This window comes from Micropterus salmoides, unplaced genomic scaffold (genome assembly GCF_014851395.1).
Source record: "Micropterus salmoides isolate LMB-PRFRI ecotype aquatic unplaced genomic scaffold, ASM1485139v1 Ms_hic_scaffold_10, whole genome shotgun sequence".
NCBI lineage: Eukaryota > Metazoa > Chordata > Actinopteri > Centrarchiformes > Centrarchidae > Micropterus > Micropterus salmoides.
The window spans coordinates 4,188,483-4,203,194 of NW_024040041.1; the positions used below are offsets into that span (position 1 = coordinate 4,188,483).

General features: G+C 44.0%; 1 protein-coding gene across 7 annotated transcripts in view; it reads left to right on the plus strand.

The window, feature by feature from the left end:
* LOC119882063 (deleted in malignant brain tumors 1 protein-like) overlaps positions 1–5,764 on the plus strand; it is a 227,202-nt gene extending 221,438 nt beyond the window's left edge. For all 7 annotated transcript variants that reach the window (XM_038692111.1, XM_038692081.1, XM_038692086.1 and 4 more), the window contains 2 exons: positions 4,823–4,957; positions 5,106–5,764. In XM_038692111.1, coding sequence (XP_038548039.1) covers positions 4,823–4,957; positions 5,106–5,617 — 647 coding nt within the window. In that variant the 3' untranslated portion in view covers positions 5,618–5,764. The remainder of the gene's footprint in view (positions 1–4,822; positions 4,958–5,105) is intronic.
* The last annotated feature ends 8,948 nt before the right edge of the window (positions 5,765–14,712 follow it).

The following is a 14,712-nucleotide window of genomic DNA, read 5'->3' on the forward strand; positions in this document are numbered from 1 at the left end:
CAGGACTCACCTGAGCCAGCCCTAAGTATAAGCTTTATCAAAGAGGAAAGTCTTAAGCCTACTCTTAAATGTGGAGATGGTGTCTGCCTCCTGAACCCAAACTGGTACCTGGTTCCACAGGAGAGGAGCTTGATAACGGAACGCTCTGGCCCTGCATTAACCCTGCATTCTGGGGTAATAAGGTACTATTAGCTTTTTAAGAGAAGATGGTGCCTGACCATTAAGAGCTTTGTAGGTAAGAAGAATGATTTTAAATTCTATTCTGGATTTTACAGGAAGCCAATGCAAAGAAGCTAAAACAGGAGAAATGTGATCTCTTTTCCTGGTTCCTGTCAGAACACGTGCTGCAGCATTCTGGATCAGCTGAAGAGTCTTAACGGACTTTTTTGAGCATAATAAGGAATTGCAGTAATCCAGCCTAGAAGTAACAAATGCATGGACTAGTTTTTCTGCATCATTTTTAGACAGAATATTCCAGATTTTCGCAATATTACGTAGGTGAAAAAAGGCGGTCCTTGAAATTTGCTTAATGTGAGACTTTAATGACATGTCCTGATCAAAGACAACTCCAAGATTCCTCACAGTGGTGCTGGAGACCAGGGCGATGCCATCAAAGGAAACTATATCTTTAGATAATGCGTCACGGAGGTGGTTAGGCCCCAGAACAATAATTTCTTATTATCCGAGTTTAACATTAGAAAATTACAGGTCATCCAGGTTTTAACATCCTGAAGGCACATTTGAAGTTTAGCTAACTGATGAGTTTCATCTGGCTTGAACGATAGATATAACTGAGTATCATCTGCATAACAATGAAAGCTTATGGAATGTTTCCTGATAATATTGCCTAAAGGAAGCATATATAAAGTGAAGAGGATTGGTCCAAGCACAGATCCTTGTGGAACTCCATGACTAACTTTGGCGTGCATGGAGGACTCATCGTTAACATGTACAAATTGATATCAATCTCATAAATAGGACTTAAAGCACCTAAGAGCTGGTTTTAGAGTTCCTTTAATGCCAATGAAATGTTCCAGTCTCTGTAACAGGATCTGATGGTCAATGGTATCAAAAGCAGCACTAAGATCTAATAAAACCAGTACAGAGACCTTTGTCTGATGCAAGTAAGAGGTCATTAGTAATTTTCACCAGTGTTGTCTCTGTGCTATGATGAACTCTAAATCCTGACTGAAAATCCTCAAATAAACTATTGCTCTGTAGAAAGTCACACAGCTGTTTGGCGACTGCCTTCTCAAGGATCTTAGAGAGAAATGGAAGGTTAGATATACAGTAGGTTGTAACTGTCTCAAAGACATGTTTAATTGAAATGTCTATTTTGTATATTTGTGTGTGTAAGTTCATGAATATTTGAGTTCATACAGCCATTTAAAAATAGTAAAAACATGTGAAGATGTTAAAAGGGGTAACATTAAAAGGGGTAACATTCACAAAAATGTCTTTAATTTAAATACTGTTAAATGTTGTGCTTTTATGTAAGGTTTATTTCAACGAACAACAGAGAGTAATGGGAAATGGGTCACATGAACAGAGTTAAGATAAGGGCATAACCATGGCATTATGGGTAAGAGACGATGTGGAGGCAGAGCAGAGCATGCAGAGGAACAAAATAAAGCCCCGAAATAACCGTATTCTGCACTTGGTTCAAGAGGCGCACATGGTAATTGCCTTTCATTTGTTTACCTTTGTGTATGGTACTTGTATGGTTGGTGTACTTTACGTGGACAACATTTATGTTTGGTTATATTGTATGATTTCATTGCATTTCGCTTGTGTTAATGTGTTTGGGCCTGTTCATCAATGGACACTAGCTTGAAAGGCCTTAAAGTGAATGTGAGATGAATTTTGTAAGCTGTATGTCTTTTATTTTCTTGTAGTTTTCATGGTGTCTGCTGACAAAGGAGAGAGTTGCGATAAAATAAATCTTCAAAAGACATCTGTATGAGTAGCCGTTATTTCTTGGGACCAGTGTAGCTACATAGGTCTATAGCTGGCTAAAACTTCTGGGTCAAGTTTGGGCTTTTTCAGAAGAGGTTTAATTACAGCTACTTTAAAGTACTGTGGTACCTAGCCTGTTGATAAAGATAGATTGATCATATCTAGCAGAGAAGTGCTGACTAAGGGTAAAACTTCTTTAAGCAGCCTAGTCGGGATGGGGTCTAAGAGGCAGGTTGATGGTTTAGATGAAGAAATTATTGAAGTTAGTTGGTAAAGATTGAGGGCAGCAAAGCAGTCTAAACACATGGCTTTACAGTTGTTTCTAAGGTTCCTGAGTTTGGAGATAAGTCAGTACCAGTTGAGGGCAGGTCTTGGTGAATTTTGTCTCTAATAGCTAGAATTTTATCATTAAAGAAGCTCATTAAGTCATAACTACTGAGAACTATGAGAATACTTGGGTCAATAGAGCTGTGTCTCTCTGTCAGCCTGGCTACATTGCTGAAAAGAAACCTGGGGTTGTTCCTATTTTCCTCTATTAATGACGAGTAGTACGCTGCTCTAGCATTACGGAGGGCCTTCCTATAAGTTTTAAGACTATCTTGCCAAATTAAACGAGAATTTTCCACTTTGGTGGAACGCCAATTCCTCCCAAGTTTCCACTATATTTGCTTTAATTTGCGAGTTTCAGTATTATACCATGGAGCTAACCGTCTTTGTTTTAGTATTTTCTTTTTTAGAGGGGCAACAGAGTTGAGTGTCATTTGCAGTGAGCCTGCAGCATTATGAACAAGATAATCGATTTGGGAGGGATTGAAATTAGCATCCTTCGTTATGTTGGGTTGGAAATAAGGACAGGCCGGGCCAGTGGAAAGCCTGGTCCGTACCCTAACCAACTTATTAAACTCAGTAAAAATTACTCTATTAGCTTTCTTCTTTAGTCAAAAACTGCGTGGTCAAAAACTTCACTGGAGACGGTCAAGAATCGGTGCAAAAGAGTTTATTCCAATAAAGAACAAGTAAACCCGAGTAACATCCCTGCAGGTCTCAGGATGGAACTGAGCTGGTGGTCAGCGAACCTCGCCTTTTATTCACCTTAAACTCCACCTTCCAGGTGGGCGTTACACTTGGTCTCTGCCTACATTGTTTGCTGACCACTCCCTTCCATTGGTGAATTTCTTATCCTCTGCTGCAATCTAGTGGCCATTTTTACGTACTGTTTTACCAATTTAACCCTTTCACTAACATCGAAATTACCACTTTTTAGCTGTTCAGCATGATTATTGTTACAATTTATCCTTCTTTATATTTTTAACATTACTGGACTAGAAATTCACCTATATGTTTCAACTTTAGCTTCACCGTATTTTTAAAAAAGTTATACAGGCATAATTTGACACCATTAAAACTTAAACACTTAAAATTGTATTTTTTAAAAGAATTAATAAGGAATAACATACTTGATAAACGTATACCATGATTCAACATATCAAGCATGAATATGCCATGTCTCATACAAAGCTTAGTTTCTTGCAGTACAAACCCTAGCTTCTAGCTGTACCTTGCAGTACCAGTCGACATTAATCACAATGTATCATGATCTCATTCTCGGCCACAGTTTTCCATGATCTCATATATGTATGTGACTTGCAGCAGGTGCCCTACTACCATTGTGTATGTTACGGTAGGCTAGGTTTTTCCTGCTCTGCCTGAACGGCTGCTCTGCTCATGTAGGCACATTGAAAAGAGGGGGAAAGACGTGCGGGTTGGTATGGTCATGCATGTGGGCTTATTTGGGCTAAGAATAGATAGATTAGTGATGAGTGCTAATTTTATTATTTAAGTAATGTATTTCACGTGACAAATTACCACCTCATCGTGAACTCAACCGGAGAGTTGCAGAGTGCCTTCTGGTGAAACTATGCACTCATGACATAATTGAAAGATTTGTCTCTCCGTTTCTTTTAATAATTGGCTGTTATAAACGCAGATACAAATTTACATGCAATTAGTTCATATTGGCTGATAAATCGGTCCTGTATAAACTAGATATGTTTCCAACAAATCACACGTTTACTGTTCTATTGATTTATTTTATTTCAATTTTTAAGATTTTATATTTTTTTAACACACACACACACACACACGCGCTTTTACTGTTTTATTTACTTTATTTTTTATATACAGTTTTTAATGATTAATGAACTGTATAAAATGTATGTATAAAATTGTTTGAATTAAATTAATACTTCATAACTTTAATTGTGCGCATGTGTGTGGGTCGGCGGGTTAGGGCTGCTCTGTCACATTTCTTTGCCTGGCAATCCTACGGAGTCTGGCTTTGGTGGTTGCCAGGAGAACGGTAGTTGCCTGACTGCATTGAGCAAAGTGTAAAGATTGGTGCAGGTGTGATTATGGTGTGGGTTGTCCCCTTAGTTCCAGTGAAAGGAACTGTTAATGCTCAGCATACCAAGACATTTTGGACAATGTCATGCTCCCAACTTTGTGGAAAGGCACCTACCTGTTCCAACATGACTGCCACCACTGCACAAAGCAAGGTCCAAGACATGGATAAGCGTCAAGACCCCAACCCGATACAAAATCTTTGGCATAAATTAGAGCTGAGACTGCGAGCCAGGTCTTCTCGTCCAACATCATGTGCCTGACCTCACAAATGCGCTATTAGAAGAATGGTCAAAAATTCCCATGAACACACTTATAAACCTTGTGGACAGCCTGTTATAGCTGCAAAGGGTGTGCCAACATTATGTTAAACCCTACGGATTAAAAATGAGACATTATGAACCTTCATGTGCATGAAAACTGCACATAATTGTCATGATAAACTGTTCAATGTTTTCTTTCCTAGTGCCTTTGTTGCCGCTGGTCTCCTCAGTAGCAGGTGGGGGTCTGCTGCTGCTCCTGCTGGTCTTGGTGGTGGTCTGTCTGGTTGTCAGGAGAAGACGGCGAGCCAAGCAGCCTGGAAACATCTTCCAAACTCAATGTGTGTGCTCACCAGGACACATAGTACATGACATTAGAAAGTTTCTGTTTTGTTTTTCATTTTCTCAAAATACACTTCCATCCAATATGTGTGTTTTAATTTGATTCTGATAATCATGAAACATTTTGTCCTGATGCTTGTGTTTCAGTGTCTGTCAGAGGCAGTAACAATTATGAATATGACGAGGATTATGATGACGAGGAGGAGGACTATGTGAATGTTGACCCAGTATACACCAAGGGGAAACTCAAAGAGGAAGCAGGGAGAGGGGAAAAAGAGGAGAGTGATGAAGATCATGATTATGAGGAAGCTGGCCCCGATGCAAATTATGTAAAGGCCACAGCGGTCTGTTTCCACGTGAAGGACAACAGAGAAGAAGAACAAGCAGAAGAAAAAGAAGAAGAAAGCGGTGATGATGATCATGATTATGAGTCACCAGAGAGTGATGAATATCATGATTATGAGGAAGCGGGCCCCGATGTGAATTCTCTAAAGGCCACAGTGTTCTGTTTCTGTGTAAAGGATAACAGAGAAGAAGAACAACAAGCAGAAGAAGAAGAAAGCAGTGATGATGAAGATGACTATGTAAATGTAACCCAGCCATTTGTTGAACAAACAGTGGACATTTATGGGGAAAATGAGGATTTAAATATGGCATAATGTAAATGTAGGAATAGAACACCTAAAGGATCAGTCAGTTGGTTTCTAGATTCTTAGGTTTGGCATTTACCTACATTAACTACCATCCACTGCTATAGATCTAATTTGTTTATAATATTTTAATAAATTAGATGAGTCAAAAAACAACTATCCCTTTGGTTTTTGATATGACAATCTGTAACTTCCTAGTGTTGCCAAGTTATTGTAGGTGTGGCCTGTTAAATAAACCCTGTGCAAAGCACATTGGTGATGTGCGGATTGATACTAAAGTATCAATAGCTATGATCCCAATATCTCCTGCTCTAGTATCAATTCTCATATAAAAAGATCGATATTTATACTTATAATTTGGAGTGAGTGTTTATGTTATCATAAGTAACTTGCTGTCACCAGGATAGTCTAATTTTATCCAGTTAGGGGAAGGAACTACTTCTCCTTCTGCCTGTCAGTTGTGTGTGCACTGCGACTCTGTGATGAAGCCGGCCGCTGCAGCCCTTTATTTACATTTCCTGCTACGAAGACTACAGTCTTCAGAGTGACTATGGCTGATGCTGTGTGTGCATTAAATTGTTGAAAAGGGGCATTTTGAAGAAGTGATACTCCTCCTGGCCCAGTCTTTAAAGAGGGGAGGTTTGTGTTAATGATGAGTTTATATTATTTGAGCAGGAACCATTCAATCTTCTATTTTTTATTTACTGGTTGGCCTGTAAAATGCTAACCTATTTCTTCTTTCTGCTATGTACAGTGTACTCACAGTAGTATTGCATCTCATTGTCTATACCACCCCTCCTGAGCCTGGACGCTGCTCTGTGTCTATTGTGATAAACAGGGTGTTGAAATTCACACATGTCTTTTGGTGAGTAAAACATGTGCTGGCTGACAAACTGCTGTTACTGCTGTGTGGGTTGTACTACCCACACTAAAACCCCTCATTATGTTTTTATGTAAGTAATATATATTATTTATTTGTTATGTAAACCCAAAACAAGCTACAATCTACCATCCCTCCAGGACCTGTACAATTTCAGGACTCTGAGACAAGCAGGAAAGATTGTGTCTGACCCCTCCCACTCTGGACACAAACTGTTTCAGCCACTCCATCAGGACAAAAGTCAAGCCATTTTGCTCATCCATCCATCCATCGTCAACCGCTTATCCCGCATACAAGGTCGCGGGGGGCTGGAGCCAATCCCAACTTACGTTGGGCGAAAGGCGGGGTACACCCTGGACAGGTCGCCAGTCCATCGCAGAGCCAAACATAAACAAACGCAATTTTGCTCATATTCATTATTATTCTCTTTTTTTCATGTTAGGCAACACATTTAATTTCTGTTGGAAATATTACTCGCTCTCTGGTTTTATGCAACCTGCTCTCATTATAATCACTTGGTAGTTGCAATGTCTCACTTCCTAATAATTACCTTTTTCTCATAAATTTTCACTAAAACAATTATTTGCCTATCAAAATCTGTATCTTACATCGACCAATTCAGTGAAGAAAGTACACAATCTTCGTCCAAATTGTATTTTTAGATGTCAAAAGACATACCATGTTGAAAAAGTTGGTAATTCAAGTGACATAGAACAGTTAGGGGAAGATGAGGATGATGATGATGGTGATGAGAAATGGACTCCTAATGTGATGCTTACTGACAAGGCTTGTACTACAAAGCAGGGTTTGGGGTTAGCAAGGAAACCTCCGGTTTAGCCCTGTTTTTTTTAGGGTTACAACTGCGGTTCACTTCTTACTGGGCCATGTTAACTTAGACAAGACAACAAAACAACAGAGCTGCCGTCACCCTGAATCCTGAGACACGATGGAGCCACAGAGAGGGCAGCCAGATCACTGACCCTCTTGACCGATGTCAGAGCCACAAGTAAGGCGACCTTGGCCGAAAGAAACCTCAGATCCACCGTCTCTAAAGGCTCAAAAGGGGCTTGGCTTAGCGCACGTAGGACCACCGGAAAATCCCACTGTGGAGCAACAGGCCGTGCCACCAGCCTGTGCCTCCGGCCTGTGCCTCCGCATCCCCTTCAGGAAACGCTTCACCAGGGGGTCAGTGAAAACCGTCCTTTTACCAAAACCTTGTGACAGGACAAGACGACGTCTGTATAGGTTTTAACCATACTGAAAGCCAGACCCCTGTCCATGAGCAGCTGGAGGAACATAAGCACCCCCGGCAGCGGACAGGCCACCGGTTCCAACCCCTGGAGGAGTAAGAGGACTGGGTAGAGGCGGCTCTCGACCCCTGGATGGCACAAACCTTACGGGAGAGACCTAGACACTCCAGGCACCGCCTCTCAGCGGACAACTCCTGAATGCGCCCCCTGCCTGAGAGAGGGCATCCCTCCTCCAGGGGGGTTTCCACAGCTGTCCTGCCAGCAACTGCTGGAAGCAGTCTGTGGAGCAACCAGAATCACCATCAAGGCTGAAAACTGTAGGCGGTCCAGAAGGCACAGGATTAGCCGAACCGGTGGAAAAGCATACAACAGCCGGGGAGGCCACAGGAGAATGCGTGCACCCCCAGCGAGGGGACGTCATGTGGGCTCAGTGAAAACAACAGGGCACATGGAGCGTTGTCCCGAACCGGGATCAGAGAGGGCAGCTTTTTTCGCCCCATAGCTTACCAGTCGTCCGCTCTGACTGACAAGGGTCGGCCAGCAGCAATGGCGTCACCGGAGGTTGGAACAGGGGAAGCGGGGGGGGACTCCCACTCATCCGACAGCAACAGGTTGAGGGCTTCATCCAGAGAGTCGGTGGACCACTGCTTCTCTTCGGGGGAGAGAAGGGCACAGAATGAGCAGTGTGAGCCGGGGGTGAGCGCTCGGCCAGCGTGCTACAGTCCGAGGTGCACCCACCATGGGGAATGGAGGTCCCCCAGCAGGACGAAGCCCGTGTCACGGATTCCGCACACCTGTACTGATGTAGCTTCATCCCTCCCCGCTCAGGCCGACATGCTAGAAGACGTCGCTCTTCTGTGGGTGGGCATAGACAACTTTTCTCAGTGCCACGCAGGCTTGTTCCTGTTTCAAGTGATGCCTTTTGGTTGGAGAAATGCCACATTTCAAAGACTTATGGAAATGGTTTTGGGAGATCTCTGGAACTAGGAAGCGAGAAGATCATTGCTTTCGCTCGTCGCACCCTAAATTATTCAGAGGAATTATTCAATCACAGAATAACAATGTTTGGCAGTAATCTGGGCTTTGGAAAAGTGGCGCTGCTACTTGGAAGCAAGAATGTTCACTGTTGCCACAGACAACTCTCCTCTGGTCTGGATTTCCAAAACTAAGCACTCATCTGAAGAGTTGTCATTCACAACTGAGTATCAGAAAGGGAAATACAACATTGTTTCTGATTAACACTCTGTGGATGCAGAAGACTGTCAGTTTCAATCTTGTGCCACCCAGCCAAGAGAGAAATGTCTCTATCAGATGAGACCATCTGGGAAGTTGAGCAGGCTGATGCTGAGATCCTGAAACTGTCTGAATCCATAACTTAACTCAGGTGGCCCAATACGAGTTTGGAGGTAAAAAAAACTGTCAAGTGCTGTCAGATCAACTCAAAAACCAGAGAAATGAAGATGCCCTGGTAAATTAGAGCGGACTACGGTCAGTCGCCCTTGGGAATGTTGGGTGTAGATATTACTGGACCCTTCCCTAGGAGTTCAGTGGCAACATCTCCCTACTTGCAACAGTTCAGTGGCAACATCTACCTACTTGCAACAGTCCTGTCGCATCTTCGAGAGATTTAAAAAGGAATTGAAGAATTCCATGGATTTTCTAATTCAGAGAGACAACAGATCGTTGATGTGGTGACCCTGCTCACCCTCCCCTGGTTTTGATTGGTCCGGTGACTGCTGCTGCTGCTGGCCATGGAGTTGCTGTGAATGTCATATACCGTCAAAAGAAATAGAAGCCAGTGTTCGTTTTAGTCTGCAAACTGTGGTAGAGTGAAAAAAAATTTGTGTTAGCTTAGTCATGCGTTCATTGTCACGCACCTCAACACAAACAAAGGAAAACGTCACAAGGATCATTATAGTTTTTTTTGATTGCTTAAACACATTTCTTGAATCCACAACTTCTCACCCAATTCCCCAAACATCCTATTTTCAGGTCAAAATTAAGCTCTCCACTCAGAACAATTCAATCTTGCTGAAAAACCAAACTATAACACACAAGCCCTCAAAAACACACACACTGCAACACAGTCTTACACACTGGTGAGATAAATTCAAAACAAAAAACGGTTATTAGTAACGTGGTTTGTGGTTCTCCCCCACAAAAAAGTTTTCACATGATGAACACAAAAGAAATAACAAATGTATACATCTGCATATTTGCACACATTTTCCATTCCTTAGTGTACTGTACAACACACCAACAACAAATTATTCTGCCCCAGTGTCCTGTCTTTGGTCTGGGACAGGCCAGAGAGTTTTGTTCTCCACCTCCTCCCTCTACCTCCTCTGCCTCTTCATCTTCATCTTTCTCCTATCCAATCTCCTCCCCCAACTCCTACTGTTCCTCTTCCTTCACCTCTTACTCCTCTGCATACTGCTTTTCCTCCTCCTCCTCCTTTTGTGTGTCGTCTAGCTCTTCCTTCAGATTTCTCTGGATCCATTGTCCGTTACAGTGTTTAAGCAACTGAGGAAAAACTGTAACAAAAAAATCTGCAGCATCCTACTTGTTCTGTTTGTTTTCTCATGGTGTCCATTGGCTCAATGTTCCCATAGTCCCTCTCCTTCTCATAGTCATCTTCATTACTGTTCCTGACACTCACTGCGTCAAACAAATTAGTCATAAATGCGAATTAAAACCTCTAAAATTCTAATAATGTCATGTACTATGTGTCCTGGTGAGCACACACTGAGTTTGGACAATGGTTCCTGGCTGCTTGACTCATCTTCGCCTGAAGACCAGGCAGACCACTACCAAGACCAGCAGGAGCAGCAGCAGAACTCCCCTGCTACTAAGACCAGGGGCAACAAAGGCACTAGGAGAGAAAAACATTAACAGTTTATCCTTAAAAATGTGCATAATTTCTAAATGCTTTGGCTGATGTAAAGAGGAAGTACAAGGAGCAGATGATTAAGCTACAACTGAGGCCTGTATTTTACATCTTTACACCTACTTTTGGCTGTGAAAAGTCATGCTGCATGAGCTATTAGCACTTCCTGTTTACACTGTAACAGTGGCTGTACAGACTACTATCATCAGAGCACTAAATATGATGATTAGGTAGCAAGATGTGAAGTCCAACAGTTTTTCTCATCTGCAATCTCCAAAAGCATTAGCTATTTTTTGTTACGTGTGGTGTGGGGACAGAGAGGACCCAAATGCAACGTTCAGAGGGACGGAGGTTTATTGAGGGAAAAAGGGTTAGAGGGACTGGAGTGGAGGGAGAGGTGGATGCCGGGGAAACACAAGCACGGGGAACCGAGGAGACTGGGACCAGAGAGCTAGGGAACTCTGGGGCCGAGGAAGCGAGGGAGAACAGGGAGGACGCTGTGGGGGAAGAAGGGTTAGAAATAATGGAGACAAAGCGCAAGGAAATGAAAGTAATCAAAATAGAGAAAGAGAGCTCACGCAGGAGAGGAGACACAGGGAGGCATGCAGAGAACAGAGAAAACCAAGGAAAAGCAGAATAACTGATGAAAAAGAAAGAAAAAAAAACAGGACACTCAGCGTCAGCCAGGCTGCCACCACAACAGGGCCCCCTCCTCAACGGATGCCTCCTGACTGGACTAGGCGGGGCTTGGCAGACGAACGTCGGGGGAAGTAGCACTAGGGTCCGGCTGGTGGGGGTCCAGAGTCCAAAACAAAACATAGGGAATTCAGAGAGGGTTTCAGGACTGGGAAGGGTCAGGCGAACGGGTAGGGCTGAACTGAGGACATAGGGTCAGACTGGGTGCCAGAGGGTAGAGCTGGGGAACCAGGGAGTTCAGGCGGGGTGCCAGAGGGCAGAGCTGGGGGGCCAGGGAGTACAGACGGGCATCCAGAGGGCAGAGCTGGGGGGCCAGATAGTACAGACGGGCATCCAGAGGGTGGAGCAGAGGAACCAGAGGGTTCGGGCGCACATCCCGAGGGCAGAGCAGAGGGACCAGAGGGTTCGGGGGAGGCGAACCGGGGGAGGCGACCCCTCCAGGGGCCAGGGAGCCGGGCTAGAGGCCAGCAGCGAGACAGCAGCAGGGGGAGTCAGGGACGAGGCTGCTGGGCTGAGCAGGGGTTGGCCAGACCACCGATGGGACTATTGTCGATCGATCCCCCAAGAGAGCACGAGGAGGCCGGACCACCGACGGGTCTGGTGTCGATCGGTCCGCCAACAGAGCATGAGGAGCAGGGGTCGGCCGGACCACCGGCGGGGCTGAGGCCGGTAGATCTGCCAACAGGGTACGAGGAGCGGGAGTCGGCTGAGGGTTAGCGGCGCTTGCAGGCTGGGGATCACAAGGGACAGGCTGGTGGCCGGCTGCGCCAGCAGGTGGGGGTTTGGACCAGACAGAGGGCTAGCCGGCTGGGGATCCGGGCCGAACTGGGGGCTAACCGACTGGGGATCAGGGACAAGCTGGAGGCCTGTGGCACTAGCGGGCTGGGGATTAGGACCAGACTGGGGGCTAGCAGGCCGGGACCAAGGGAGAGTGGTGTGTGTTGGCGGGAGCCGTGATGGCCACGTCTCCTCTGATGGCCACCACGGAACCCAGAGAAGATGGCCAGGTGGGTTCCCTCGAACTGACGACAGGTTTCAAGCGTGCCGGGCCTGGCAGGACAGGAGGACGTAACTGCAACAAGCGGGTCAGGAAGGAGTCCACTGGGGGCTAGAGGCACTAGCGGGGAGGTGGACAAACCTGACCAGCCACTCAGAAATGCAGTCTCTCAGCCACGGCCTCTGGGAGACTTTCACCTGGCTAAACGTCAGAAGCGCCAGCTTGTAGTCCGCGTGACTTGAGCCCCTACACTTTTCAAAATACATGCGAGCTTGAGCGCAGGGGTGGCACCATGTAAAGATCAACGACGATCAAGCAAGAGTGGTGTGGAGAACTGGGGTTGAAATACAGGCAGGGATGAGGTTGACTACTGGCAGGTGTGGCAGGCTGACAAGGTGCAGGTGCGGGTCATTGGCTGGGCTCAGGAGCAGAGAGAGAGAGAGCACACAGGGGAGAAAACACAGGGAGGTAGGCAGGGAACAGAAAACCAAGGAAAAGCAGAATAACTAATGAAAAGGAGAAAAAAACAGGACACTCAACATCAGCCGGGCTGCCACCGTAACAATTTTTCAGCCTTTCACTCAGTTTTCAATTGCATAAAACACTTTTTTCAAAACACTACACACAATTCTTTACCTAAGACACAAAAATCAAACAGGATTTTCCTTTTCCAAACACAACCAACCTCAAAATGCTACACTTCACCAGGTCACACAGCCACTCCTCACATGTGCAAACACTAACTGCTTTACTGATCACTAACCAATCACTGTTTTAGTATACAGTAGACCAATACTCAGGTCAAAGGTCAGATTACCTGTTTTAGAATAGATGCCAACAACGAACAGAGAGGAAAAGTTCAAGGGGGAAGAGGAGGATGACGATGACGAGGAGGAAGAGGACGAGGGCAAAGAAGTGAAAGACGGAGAGCCATCACTGATAAGATCAGGGCCACACTTATTGATTGTGTGACCACAGGTTGACCATGAGAGAAGCTAGACTGAGACTCCAGCCCAAGTTGAGTTGCTTTACAGTGGCATCCATAATTTGAACCTTCAGAAATTAGAACAGGTTGCAACAATATATTGGTTATTTCAGCAGTACAGTATTGTTAAATAAGTATTCATTTTTGGCAATAAAAGTAAAAATTATACTTTTGGTTTAATTATGTTTATGGGTTGCATTTCTTGGATGCTACTGTTACAAATAAGTATTTGCTGTTTCAACATTGCATTTAGTGTTTACAGTTTACTTTTCAGCACATCTTAGCAGATTAGTTTTACTCTACAACATTGTATGGAAATGTACACATACGCCTGTGAAAGACAAATGAGCATTAGATTTAGAACAACTGTGTGTAAATGGTATAACTTTACTATTTTGAAAAAAGTGTTTGCCATCTGATGCAAGTGCTTCATTTTGGGATGTGTTTATGGCATTTTGACTGCAGTGTTTCATTTTGAAGGACATGTGAGACATTTTGCATTTTGTGTGAGCAGTTGGGGGAATTGTGTGTAGAGTTTTGAAAAAGGAGACATAGTTTTGAAAACGTGTGTAAGCAGTTGGAAAAAACTGTAGCACACAGCTACCCAGGTGGAAACACAAACAGTCAAAATTGATAACACACCAATCAGAAGCTTCAATAGAAAGATAAAAGGCCAGGGTCAGTTCATTCAGTTTAGGAAAAATGGATCCAGAGAAATCTGAAGGAAGACAAAGAGGACACCAGGGAGGTGGAGGAGGAGGAGGAGGAGGAGATGGGATAGGAGTGGAGGAGGAGGAGGAGGAGGAGGAGGAGGAGGTGGAGAACAGGAATCTCTGGCCTGTCTCAGACCAAAGACAGGACACTGGGGCAGAATAATTAGTTGTTAGATGTGTTGTACTGTACTGCACACTAAGGAATAAAAAATGTGTGCAAATGTTTACATTTGTTGTTTTTGTTGTGTTCATCATGTGAAAAGGTTTCTGTAGTTTTTGTAGCATTGTTTTGAATTTCTCTCACCAGTGTGTCAAATGTGTCGCAGTGTGTGTGTTTCTGAAAATAGGATGTTTGGGGAATTGGGTGAGAAGTTGTGGATTTGTATTTAGAGTTTCGAGAAAAAGAGTCATAATTTCAAGAAATGTGTTTAACCAATTGAGAAAAACTGTACTAGGCTAGTAAACAACTTCTATGGCTTCAACAGGTGGCATTTTTGCAAGGTATCGAATGAAGTAATCTATTGGTATTGGTATCACTCACAATTTTAAACGATACCCAACCGTAGTGAATATATTTACAGAGGTAATAGTTTAGTGCAGCTGAAGGGTTTAAAAGGGAGTTTAGTACTTCCAGCATACACAAAATGGGTACATATCTGGAGGAGATAAAGCAGGCAGCGTTTTTGGATCTTTGTG